Genomic DNA, 13932 nt, shown 5'->3' on the forward strand with positions numbered 1-13932 from the left:
ATTAGGCCTGTTCATTTAAAGCACTGGCGACAGCTGTCTCGAAGCACACACTCATTACGGGAACTGTACGAGTGTAAGCTGTCGCGGTCTTTTTAGACTGACTGCCTGCAACTTTGCGACAATAGCCTGCCGTGATAGCCTGCAACTAAGAGAGTGATTAAATATGAATAACGTCTAATAATAATATTAAAATATTGTTTTCCATAGAGTAATGTAGTTGATTGATATGTGGGGTTTAACGTCCCAAAACCACCATATGATTATGAGAGACGCCGTAGTGGAGGGCTGCGGAAATTTAGACCACCTGGGGTTCTTTAACGTGCACCCAAATCTGAGCACACGGGCCTACAACATTTCCGCCTCCATCGGAAATGCAGCCGCCGCAGCCGGGATTCGAACCCGCGCCCTGCGGGTCAGCAGCCGAGTACCTTAGTCACTAGACCACCGCGGCGGGGCAGAGTAATGTAGTTGAATGAAAACAACCAAAGCAATGCAATTTGCAAAGCAGCTTATAATTTGCGCTTAGCACAGCCTTAAGAAAGGGTCGGCATGTACATGTAATATTCAGCAGACGCCCATAGTGCGCGGATCCGGGGCTTCGTGCATCTTCGGATGCCCTGCCCACTTTGAAGTTTGGGCTCGCAATGCCAGACAAGCGTGAAACCTCTCTTCTCTTACAGTGGAGCGAATAAATTTCTTAACATTACTATTATAGTTCCCTAACATTATCGCTTTAAGGATTGAAAACCTCCGTAAAACCACCACCACCACCACCACCACCACCACTACCACCACCACCACCACCACCACCACCACCACCACCACCATCATCATCATCATCATCATCATCATCATCATCTTCATCCATAACCACTCCAAAAAGATGATGCCCAACACACTTTCTGCCTTCCCTGACGGGCCACGTTTCTCTTGGTAATGCAGTGTTTACTATTGATATCTTGTTGTCTTTCTACACACCCTGCCCGTGTTCATTTTTTGTTGTTGTTGTTGTTCATTTCGACTAAGACGTCTTTAACACGAGAACGTTTCATGACCCACTCTTCTATTTTCTTGTCTGTTAACGTTACACCTATGATTTTTTCATTCCATCGTGTGCTGCATTGCCCACAAATTAAGTTGAACCATTTTCGCAAGCCCCCATGCAGGTTTCTGCCCATAGGTGAATGCCGGTAAGATGCAGCTGTTACATACTCTTTCCTTGAGAGATATTCGTAAACTGCCATAGTTTACCAGTAGTGAGTGAGACAGATATACGCACGTGCGTACAACGGACACTGCGTCTGAAACCTAGTCGGCAGCGCGGCACACACTCACCGTAAACACCGTTGAGCTTGATGCAGGCGGTGGCCGGGAACAGCCCGTTGCGATTCTTTCGTGACGACATGCAGGGCGACACAAGCAGGTCGGCAGTGTAGTTGTTGTGAAAAGGGTCCTCGCAAGCTGGGTTTTCATGGTCGAGCGAGACGCACTTGAAGCAGTCCAGACCGTGGGCCACCCCTGAGAGTGTTAAAAAAAAAACTTTAGGTAATCTGACAATTTTACAAAATTACGATATGATTATAGACTCTGAATTCCGTTCGAGGGTTTTTTTCAACTTGCACCTAAACCCGACACGATTTCTGCATTTTGGCGTCGAACCCAGGCCACTGCTGCTGCATTTTCGGTGGAGACGAAAATTACATGCTGGAGGCCTGCATACTTAGATTGAGCTGAAATAAATAAATAAATAAATAAATAAATAAATAAAAGTAAGAAATAAAGAGAGAGAGAGAACATGTTGTTTGAACATAGTATAACCACTGCTGTATAACACAAAGAAATTAGGTGCCTTCTTTCTCTTCTAACCACTACCACCACACAAAGTAAAACGCGGAGTGCTCGTTTTATATGTGTGTTGCGTCTGGTATTTCTCGGTGCATTTAGCGCTAAAACAAGTGTAGACCAACCTCAAATATGGTTAGCTCACTTTTTTTTTCTGTACATCTTCAATTTATCACACAGTGCCGGTTGCAAATTCACCGAGCATTCAGCATTGCTCACTCGGGTTCACATTAGACTTCTTAAAGACATTGTATTGATTGTATTGATTTAATTTCAGACAACCCGTGTACACAGTTTGCCTAGGGGATCGGCGTAAAGGCAAAGAAAGCCTGACAAAGCGCCAACCCCCTATGTACACACATACATAAACAGGTAATATATAGCAGTACAAAAATTGAGAAATTGAGATACATACAATATCAAAAAACATTTACAATTTTTTTTTTTACATCAAGCCAGTATTAACAAAGAAATGAACAGCAATTATGAATTAGCACATAAAGAAATAATAAGAGACTATTTACGCACAACAAACAGGCAGACAAAAGCAAAAAAAAAAATTCATAAAGTCACAGCAGCACATAAAAGTTACATAAAATAAAATGAATCGAAAGAGGTATGAGAATCTGTTTGAGTTTTTAGAAGGAATGTGTGTATCTTCTTTTTGAAAACATAAATGGAGGAACTTTGTTCAATTAATGCCATCACAGTGGGGTGTTCATTAAGAAAGTGGGGAATTTGGTAAGTTAGTTTTTGTGTACCGTAATTTGTACGACATTCTTTGGTGGCCCGGCTCAGAAGGTTGAAGCTGATGTTATGCAGTCGCTCGTGGTCACAAGCTTCGAGATAACGTGCGCACTTGCTCCGCTCTGCAGACAAGTTGTCATCACTTCCGAATTAGACCATCTAGCGCGAGGTCACCGCTAAATAGCACCCGCAATACAGGGCGCAAGGCACACTGTCTTTTTTGTTTTTACATTTCGTCCACTTCGAGGGTTCTTGACATTGAATGTGACCAGAAAGAAACTTTGTGTTGTTTATTCTGCAGTGACTTTGATCCTGTCATTTGTTCTAATGGCACGCTCTTGAATGAAAGCCGCCATATGGGGATTAAGGTCTATTATTGTGTAGATATATACAGAAAAACTAGAGAGTTAAACTGATTGCTGTTATCTCTGCAAACAACTATATTTGAATCTCGGCCAAGAAGTACGTCATCTGTGCTGCATATTTCGAAAGTTCTGCAAGCGTCAGTTCCCAGCGCACCCCCGCAACGTACAGGTATGGTGCATCAACAATGCTGCAACCGATAGCCATTCAAACACGAATAGCTCCCCATAGCATCTGAGACTCCAGTAAAGAGCCACAGAAAGACAAAAATAAAGGTATGGCGTTCGTCATAACGTAGATGACAGAGCAGCGAGAGTTCTTTCAACATCAGGTCTTAAGTTAAATTTAGCCATTCCTATAAATACGGTGCGCCGCTAATCTTCGCAATCTATATAGCTGAAGCACCCCGATTGAACGTCCTTGCGTTTTCTGATTGCATACGGTGAAGAGAGAGTCCTATGGGTGTAGCATATCGCGTGTTCGCGAGTGAAATAAAAAAAAGGTCTTTTTTTTTTCTTTTTAAAAAGCAACAATTTTGTGCTAAGCAGCTATTTCTGGTTGGATAGAATTTCGGCCAGGAATAGTATTAGCAGTTGACTAAATTCTGGGCTTCCGAGTATTGAAATCCGGTGCGACATTTATCCATGGTGGCCGAAACTGGCACATACGTTCGAACTGAACACTTTTAAAACGCACATGTGAGAAATGATACACAGAAAATTACGTCGCCTCGAGGGTTGTCGCAAAACCCACAACACTTAGTGGATGTTATAATTTGTATGCATACAAATCAATTTACCAATGTATATGGACAGAAAGCGTTCGTATTGACTTAAGCCGAGTAGCGAGCTGGCATTGAAACCATAGTATTCAGCAGTTATCTTATGTATTCTAGGGAACAACGTGAACAGCGGAAGGCTGAGTTCAGAGATTTTTGGTCGTAAGTGCCGTATGTCAATGGCTTGTTGGCGTCACTAATTAATGTCAGACGTGGCGATTATTTATAACGAGACTTTTTCAAACAGCTCTAGCGTATGAACAGTTCCGTGAATTTGGATGTTGTGAGAATCGTATCGGAGAAAAACGTGAGTTCATGCGAATATTTGTTTTTACTTTTATGTTTTGTGTTGCTAAATGGCATAGCTCACAGGAGTGTCATGAATTTGGGTCACATGTGTACGAAAAGAAACGGGACAGAGACGCAGAAGATTAAGACTCTAGGTTATCTACACTCTTAGAAAAAAGGTGGTAGTACTTGCTAACTTTGGGGGAGTAATGGTTTGTCACATATGTTACAACCCTGGTAGTAAGCGCAGTTAGTAACGGCGAGAGTGGTAACAGTTACTACCTCTGCTGTAACTACCAGCAGTTAGTAACTGTTACTACCCTAGCCGTTACCACCCATGGGTAGTAACTTTTAGAGGCTTCAAAAAAAGTAGTAACCAATGCTACTTCTTACTTTGGACATATTTCTCCACTGCTAATTGTAGCATATTTCTCCCCTGCTAATGTTGGCTAATGAATGCCTTATTACTAGACAAAGTCGGGTAAGAAGCGTGGTGTGCCATGAATATAGACCAAACAGGTTCACTATTTTTCACGTATACATGCAGTAAGAAGTAAGCGTGGGGTATATATAGCCCCTACTTCGCACGGGCATGTCTGGCACAGAGGAGCCCTTGCGTTTCAGGGGGAATTATAAGAAATATAAACCTATAGCACTATATTGTACTACTTGGTTACGTGAGTTTGTTGACGTAGCACAAGACCTTTAATCAGCCTTACTTAAAAACATTATATGTTATATTTATCTATTATAAAATGGCCACAAAAAGGCATTATGTACAGTGGCCGGAACAAGGTACCGAACTCATTCTCAGTGCATTTGAATGCTTCACACGACTAATATATCAGCGTTTAAAAAGTAATAATCGTTTTGGGGGTTTGACGCCCCAAAGCAATGATGATATTTGGAGACACGCCGCAGTGGAATAACTGTGACTGTCCTCGAGGCTAATTGTGACCATCTGGTTCTTTTGATTGGCCGGTCTTGTTAATGTTTGCTGTAATTTACTAAGTTGTAATTGTCTATTACGGCGCAAGTAGCACTTGATTATGGTTCGTTAACTTGTACTTCTCCGTTTAGGCAGTATCAGAATGAAGTTTACATATCTCGGTTGAGTAATTTAAAATGAAATGTATTTTCTTGATCCATGTACACCTTCTGCGTCATTTTTCCGTTTCATGATAATACGTTGAGACGATTCCTCTCATAAATGATCAGAATCGCATTCACACACTATTTTGCATTAGATAGTCAAAAGATGGGTAGCAAAGAGGTAGTAACGAGGCAAGAAAGGGAGTAACGGCTGCAGTTACTACCTCTTTCATTTCAGTTACTAACTGCTTACTAACGTAGGTAGTAAAGAGGTCGCAAATTGTTAGTAACGGTAGCAGCTAGTAACTGTTTACTAACGTAGGTAGTAAACAGATAGCAAAAGGGTAGTAACGGTGAAATAAAGGTAGTAACTGCTGCAGTTACTACCTATTCGCTTGCAGTTGCTACCTTTTCACTAACTAAGAGTGTATGCTTTCACTAAGAGTGTATGCTGCACTTACAGCTGTACATGTACACAACAAATGCTGCTTGCATATAACTTCCTCGGCGTCCCCCCTCTCTCCCTCGGCTTGGTCGAGTAGAGAAAAGAGGGGGGGGGGGGCACGCACGCCTTTAAATAGCTGAATAAATCAATATCCAGAAGCACATGCGTCACTTAAGACAGGGGGCAGTTGTCTCCGCCTCTCCACCCCCTCGCCCCTCTAGCTGATGTCTCTGCTTCTTGATATTGATTCATCTGTAGCTACTTCTGCTTTGCCCACGTGCAACAGGCCAGCTTTCGCAGTTGGCAGCCTTACGGGTAATTATAATTCCTCGGCTTCCACTGCGCTTCATATCTGTATGTATCGAAGGCTTGCCATTGCGCAAACTGCAGGCGGACGTTCGGCCTCTCCGTTTGCCTTTCGCGCCACTGCCTTTGAGGTGGGAGTTTGTCGGCCTGACAGGGTCCACGTGGATGAGAGGCTCTATGCACGCCGAGCACGACGAAGGAAAACACGCCTGCCTGTTTGCCTCGGCAGAATGAGTGCCGTCCCAGTGCTAACTGTTTACCAACCCTCTCAAGCATGCATTGCCAGCGACAAACGTAGCGAACGGACCCCTCGTTGCTGGGACGCGGCAGCGCAGTGGAACAGCGCATGACCATCGACCTGCATGGCTACGGTTCAAATCCAAACGACTCTTTAGTGTGCATTGCTTGTACATGCATGTCTTCAACTTTTTTTTAAACGTCACTACTGAGCTCGTTTCGGTATAACTTAGCGCCATTCTTCGCATCAATTTTCTCAAAACCACATCAAGGGTATCACAAAGGAGTTAGGTTTATATACACGATTTTTATTATTTAGTGGTCACTTATATTTAATAAGCAGTGTTAGATTCTGATTTTTCAGCAACTGTTGGTGAACAGGTGATTTCAGAGGCGTGACGAGTAGGCCGTTTCAGAGAGCAGATGGTAGACAAAAAAAAAAACGTAAATACCGATGTAGCAAAGATGTTACTGCGGCTGCGTTACCTTCAAATGGTGTCCTGTATACGAAAGGAAAGGCGTGGAGGTGCTTAATACGTACCGATGGACTAGTTGGCGAGCTATTGCTTTGATGAGGCAGCGCACAAACGGCCACAATCCCGCACACTTACAAACAGTGATCGTGTTATAGTCTATTTACGCGTGCGTGATTTTGTCTGTGCGCTGCCTCATCAAAAAGCACGAAGGGGAGCCTCCAAAGTGAATAAGGTATCCGTTATAGATCACATCATTTGCTGTAGATGGGTCTATGTGGCATTAACACACAACCAGTTGCGGAACAACCTTAGTTGCACGAACGGTTTGGTAAAAAGTAGTGTACCTCCAGTCGTGCGAGCTTATTGTCTGTTGCAACTGATAAGTAAGTTGCCTTACATATTTTGGATTGTAAGCTAATTGAAAGCGTTGTCGATCACGTAGTACCATCAATGCGGTGGGCATGTTTTCCTAGCACCAAGCAGCGCTAACATAACTGTCCACATTACAAATCACGATTCCGTGCAACTATACCCTTTTGGAATAATATGGAAGAACTCAAATATGCTCCAACTCTTTCAACCATACAGAGCTCTGCAGAAAAACAGACATATGTGCCAGTTGATTAGGTTTCTTAATGGTGTAAAATGGCAGCGTTATAACGAATACAAACGGACGAGAAGAGAACAGGACACGCGTTGTACTCACAAGTGTTGTGAGTATACAGCGCATGCCCTGCCTTCTTCTATACATTTTGTATTCTTTCTAGAGCTGCTTTTTACGTCACATAGAGAGCTCATTGTTCTTTGATCTGTCCACTTTCACGCTTTCTTGAGCAGTTACATTACTGCTATGTCGCGTAAAAACGACACAAAATGAAGCCTTCACACTTCTTTTCACCCTACCTGCGCAGCTTTTTGCAGCTAGGAGCCCCATACATATTTCGCACAAACGCTGATGTAGATCATCGCCTCTCCCGTTCGCACAAGTAATCCATCCTTTTCTGTAGCGAGTCGCCTGTAGTGACATATGTAGTGGTCTTCGTCGCCTGCTTCATTGCAGTCTCCGCAGAGGGGAGATTAAGCGCGCCTTCTCTTGTCGTTCCCTTTTGGTCCGATCTGCGTCGTCTCTCATTTGCTAGTAGCATGCTTAAAGTTTTCTCTTGGAAGCCCACACTGGCCTGATAGTTGGTCTAGTGTGGTTCACGTATACAGTAGTCAGCAAGCTTAACACGAACGCTCCAACGGGTGGCCTGCACAAGTTTGACTGATAGCAGCCGCGAAGCGCAGGACGCCATTACCGAGATAATATCTCGGTATGCTTAGATAGTATGTCGACATGCATGGGTAACATCTCGGCAACAAAAGCCGAAGCTACGAGGCACTACCACATATAAAACTATTTCAGGACAAGCTGTGGAGCGTTCTTGTTAAGCTGGCTGACGAGTGTACACGTGTCGCACATCTTCGTCGCGTCTGTGTCATTTAATAACACGCGGTTTGTACAGCGAAACTTTAATGACCATTTCCAGCAACTTCCAGAGCAAGTGAGTCAGTGCTGCTTCTTTGCCTTCTATCGACAAAGTAGAGTGGGAGGCGTAATTTCTTGGCAGAATGGCCCACTCCCGTCGGAAGGCGTCCACGTGCGACCGATTCATCTAGGCTGCTTCGCCTTTTTCTGATCAAGGGAGCGGTTACTACATGGTTGATGCGGCAGACACGCACACTAAAAGGAATCGGAACGGCAACGGCACCTGTGTCCTGAATCTTGAGCAAAGTCACTTCAGGGGGAACGCGTAGCCCAGAGGTGGACAGTCAATTTCATGTTCAAATACGCTTCAAACTCTCATTATGCCAGCGACAAATAAAATTTAGCAGAATTTGTATAACTTGAGAGAACAAGCCCAACTTTACCGATCGTTTTACGCAGGATCGTGATTCAGAACTCTAAACGTTTTTTATCGCCTAAACTGGCAAGCTTCGAGAGTATACTGAAGGACAAAATTTGCAACTCTTGTAGTTTCAATACCGAAAAAAAATTTTGTACCCGCCTGACGTGTTTTAGAATCTGACTTAGATGGGCTATAAAGCGAGCAATCATTATTATTATTATTTATTTATTCATTCACAGAATACTGCAGGCTCAAATCATAGCCCATGCAGGAGTGAAAACAAGCACTTGTACAAAAAAAATCCAAATTATTCAGTAGTCAACGTGCATAATGTACACACAATATAATACTGTCATACAAACAAGTGTACACATAGTAATTCATATTGAACGGCATTTTCACCACATAAATCAGTAACAATTCGTGACCAGAATAAGTACATGTACACAAAACTATTTACACCAATACATACTCGCAATATAACACATGGCACAGGAATATTATTATGTTAACACATTCATGTAAATGACGGATTACTAGTGAACGTACTTCCTGTACATAGGAGCCAAAAAAAGAAGGATAGTGCTGAGGGTTATGCTGTGATATATCGAAGTAGTCAATGTGTTGTAGCGACTCAAACGGCAGGGTTTTCCAGTCTGCAGTGGTCTGAGGAAAAAGAGAATTGAATTGTGTTGGTACGTATCTGGAGTGGTGTTATTGACGCAGCATGGCGATTTTTAGTTTCTCGTAACGTCGGTGGTTGGATAAACGTAGAGGCATCTAGTCCGAAATGTTTTTTTTAATGAAAAAGAAATTTTAATCTCAGAATTTCGCGACGAAGCTGGAGTTCTTGTATATTATTTTCTTTCCTGAAAGCCGTGGGGGAATCTGTCATGTGTTACTTAGAAATCATAAACCTAATGCAATTACGTTAAATTATTTCTACGGCATGAATGTTTTTTCTGGTGTATGGGTCCCAAATAACGCACGCATATTTGAGAGTAGGTCTAATGATGGTATTATAGGCTAACAGCTTAACAGATGGCGGGGCAAGACGAAGTTTGTACTTCAGAAATCATAGCTTACGGAAGGCGGATGTGCAAATGTTCGATACATGCATATTCCAACTTGGATTTCTGGTTATTGTTACGCTAAGGTACTTATATTCACTGACCTCTTTGAGTATGTGAGTTTGTAACGCATATAGAAAAAAAAACAAAGTTTTCCTTTCTCGTGATGATTTTGTGTACTGTTTTGTCTGAGTTTAGCTTCATATCCCACTACTTACACCACTGGAAAACGTAATCAAGGCAGGAATTTAAAAACTGTTGATCATTCATGGCAACACACACACACAATATGTATAATTTAATGCGTCTCAAGTCTCTAACCCTGTATTAGCGGGAGATTTGCCAAACCATTCTTCACTAATTGGCATATAAATCGAAGCGCGATGTGAAATTAAATAAATTTTACTTTAGTATATAGATCTTCCAATTGAAGTAGTTTGCAGACTTTTGACATCGTTTATGTTTTGTACCCAAGTAATACCTGATCGACGCTCGATTTTCCTAGCTGCAATGCCAATATATGCCAAGTCTATCTATTTTGGAGGCTATATCAGAAGGCTGGTTATGTGTTCCGCGTACGCAAGCACGTAAAAGCGTGCATAGAGCCGGGGGAAGCATACAAGAAAGTAGAGGGAAAAGAGAGTGTCATGTTCACAACTGACGGCTTAAGCCCTCGCGTGTGCACAGCCGAAGAGATACCACAGTGCAAGTATGCTATGAAACTTTTACACGGTACATTTTTACTACTCATCCCACCTTCCCCCAAATAAAAAACAAAACTAAGACTGCTAGGTCATAACAACATAGATGTTAAAGTTTCTTTATATTGACGGGCTCAATCAACGCGCACACACACACGCACACACACACACACACACACACGCACACACACACACACACGCACGCATACACACACACACACGCGCACACACACACGCACACACACACACACACACGCACGCACGCACACACACACACGCGCACACACACACACACGCACGCACACACACACACACACACACACACACACACACACACACACACACACACACACACACACACACACACGCACGCGCGCACGCACGCGTTTTATGGCTTTTTATAATTGCTCTTGGTAATAATGATGGAAAGTGTAAATTTAAGGGCTCGTTTTTTCAGACAGAATATTGTTGAGAACTAAACGGACAAGATTGCCAGGGAAAGTATACGGATGGGATGTTATAAAAAGTAATTTTAGTCTCAATGTGAACATTTACATTACAATTACTTCTAAGAACATCCCATGTACTTTTCCTGGCATTATTTTCTGTTAGTTCTCATTAGTATACTCTCTAAATTAGGCAATATATAGCGCAAAGTAACACAAGGACGAGAACAAAGTACACAACTCGAGCACTATACAATAAGGAAATACGCACTTCTCCGTGACTCTCCTGTAAAAACTACAATCACGAAAAAGTACTTCTCTGCGCATGACATCTGGCTGTAGCGTGTGAGCATCACCGCTGGATATATTCGTGCTTTAGTTGAAACCATTTGTTGCAAGTTATATAGCGCTCATGTTGTGTTCTCCCGTTTCGTGCTTGCGTCAATTCGTTCTAAATATTGCCTAATGTCTAACCAACCAGGCCAAATTTCTCCCATTATGCTTTTTATAGTTTATAGGGCTCTTTATAGTTGCGTCATTACACGTGCAAGCGTAATCGATGTGAAAAAGTTCGAGCCACGCAGTTAATGCAGAGCATTCTATTAGCGAAGGTGGCGAAAACCTCATTAGTTCGTAAAAACTCGAGCCCTTTTTTTTTCTTTTTTGCAAGGCAGACGTCGTGATCAAAACTGGTTCTGCGTATATGCCAGAGCAAGTTGATTTCTCGTTCCCGTGCATTCATTCACTTTGAACTTCCGGGCTGAAGCTTGCTATAAGCAGGAACAAAGAATCGGTCTGTCACACAGTTCATTCGAATGCGCTTCGAGCGGACTGTCGAGGCAGCACTCAGCCAAATTAGCCAAAATAAGGTGAATGCGCGTTCGCCCTTGCTTTTGTGTAGCGGCACGCATCAGTGTATGCCCAAGAACTCGATCGCAGAACTCATGAATATTTTGAATTGCAGAATTCGCCCCGCACTGGCTTTTCCTCGGGCGAGAAGAGAACAAAGAAAAGAAGAAGAAAAAAAAAAAGATAGAGAGAAACTCTGGCACTGCCGCCCCAGAGCAGGTGCAACTTAAACTGCGCCTGCGCGAGAAAGGGTGGTACTATATAGAAAAATAAAGACAGGAAAAGCAAGGAGGCCGGACTGAAGAGGATAGATTTATTCGATTCTATCTACGGGGCAACCTTTTAAAGCGTGGTCGCTTTGCTCCCTCGTAAAGTTGGTTCCGTTCAAAAGTATCTGAACGGGACATAAAAACGAGCTTTTGAAGAACTCTTTCGCGTGTAAATAAATAAATAAATAAATAAATAAATGAATAAATAAATAAATAAATAAATAAATAAATAAATAAATAAATGAATGAATGAATAAGTACGGATCATTGCTTTCTGCTTTAGCCGCACAAAAGTTCCGGAGGCGATGTATCGAGCCTGATATCTGTCCCTCTTATATCTATATGCACTTACGAGACTCGAGTGTCTAGTTCTCTTATTTGTTCTAGAATTTACCGGCGTTATTTCGCTGTTAAAAACTGTTCACCACAAACACGCACAAGTGCACGCACGCTCGTACTTTAAGCGTGCATGCGCGTGGTGTATTGGATACATGACACAAACGCATTGTTAGCATCGCTTTGCCACTTTTTTTTTTTTTTTTTGCAGAGCCACTTACTGTTTGTTGCAAGGGCACACAGCGTGATGAAGGATACGACGGGATACATTTCTTTCGTCCGAGTCGTTCGAAGGCCCGCCACTCTCAGCCTGCAAACATAAATGAGATTGATTGATTGATTGATAGATTGATATGTGGAGTTTAACGTCCCAAAACCACCATATGATTATGAGAGACGCCGTAGTAAAGAGCTCCGGAAATTTAGACCACCTGGGGTTCTTTAACGTGCACCCAAATCTGAGCACACGGGCCTACACCATTTCCGCCTCCATTGGAAATGCAGCCGCCGCAGCCGGGATTCGAACCCGCGCCCTGCGGGTCAGCAGCCGAGTACCTTAGTCACTAGACCGCCGCGGCGGGGCAAAGGCAATAGGTGAGCACAGGGATTCGGACCAATTATTTGAGCAGGTATTGAGTTTGGATGTGTACGTAGAAGTAAACCTAGTTCTCTGCTAGCCTGACCGGACTGACGGAAGTGCAGTGTCGCTTTACTAATTAGTGAAGACGGCAGCCAAGCTCCTGTTGGGAAAATACATTTATTGAAATACTTGAATTCTAGTTTGATCGACTACATCATTTTAGTTTTTTTACTTTTGGCGTGTAGTTCAAATTATGTCAAGTAGTTATAGGCTGCTTTCTTCTCATGAAATGCTTGTAGCCGCGATTTCAAGATTTGTGAGTCTTTACTTCTAATACAGTGCATGTCATTCAAGTACACATGACGGTCTTAAAAACTATTACAAAGAATGTCGATATAGCCAACGTTTTGACGAAGACAACTTTACCTCGTCAAGACAACGCTGTTGCCCTGACGAAGACAAGTCAACCTGCCGAAACGCTGTTGCCAACGACGTTTTTCTCGAAAAAATCTGATCACTTCAAGCCTCTACGTGCCTCTGAACTTCATTCTCGTTTGGTACTCAAGCTCTGTTAGAACACTATGCGCGCGGTCATAAACAAGCGTGATTCAGTCAAATATGACGTGTGCTGCTCGCGATTGCTGATAATTTTTGCATCGTTTCGGATATTCGGGGTTCAACGTTTGCTCATTATGTCCATATGTCAGTTGCAAATGAAAGCTGCGTTTATAGATTGAAGCTTTCACACTACGTGTATGTATCTGTTTTTTTATGCAACGCTTGTAAAAAAGGACTCGGCCACAAAGGCTACATTCGGCTGCTGACCCGCAGGGCGCGGGTTCGAATCCCGGCTGTTGCGGCTGCATTTCCTATGGAGGCGGAAATGTTGTAGGCCCGTGTGCTCAGATTTGGGTGCACGTTAAAGAACCCCAGGTGGTCTAAATTTCCGGAGCCTTCCACTACGAAGTGTGTCCTTCTTGTCTCTGTGTAGTCGTTTTGTTCTCGCGCTATAACTATCGTCCTCCACTACGGCGTCTCTCATAATCATATAGTGGTTTTGGGACGTTAAACCCCACATATCAATCAAAGGCTACATTCGTTAGTGTATTCACTGCAAACTATTCACTGCTGGCGACACGCACATCTCTTATTATCAGCGTGAAAGCTTGTCGCCGCGCTTATTTCGGTGCGCGTGCCCCTATCACCTATCTGTACGTT

The 13932-nt window shown here is 42.9% G+C and overlaps 1 protein-coding gene across 1 annotated transcript in view; it reads right to left on the reverse strand.

The window, feature by feature from the left end:
* The window catches only part of LOC119161378 (uncharacterized), a 158987-nt gene that overhangs the window by 8623 nt on the left and 136432 nt on the right, over positions 1-13932 (reverse strand). Inside the window, exons 3-4 of the mRNA XM_075879412.1 lie at positions 12356-12444; positions 1336-1518 (exon numbers count right to left, since the gene is read on the reverse strand). Of these exons, the coding sequence (XP_075735527.1) occupies positions 1336-1518; positions 12356-12444 (272 nt within the window). The remainder of the gene's footprint in view (positions 1-1335; positions 1519-12355; positions 12445-13932) is intronic.

The sequence above is a fragment of the Rhipicephalus microplus genome, chromosome X (genome assembly GCF_043290135.1).
Source record: "Rhipicephalus microplus isolate Deutch F79 chromosome X, USDA_Rmic, whole genome shotgun sequence".
In the NCBI taxonomy this organism is placed as follows: Eukaryota; Metazoa; Arthropoda; class Arachnida; order Ixodida; family Ixodidae; genus Rhipicephalus; species Rhipicephalus microplus.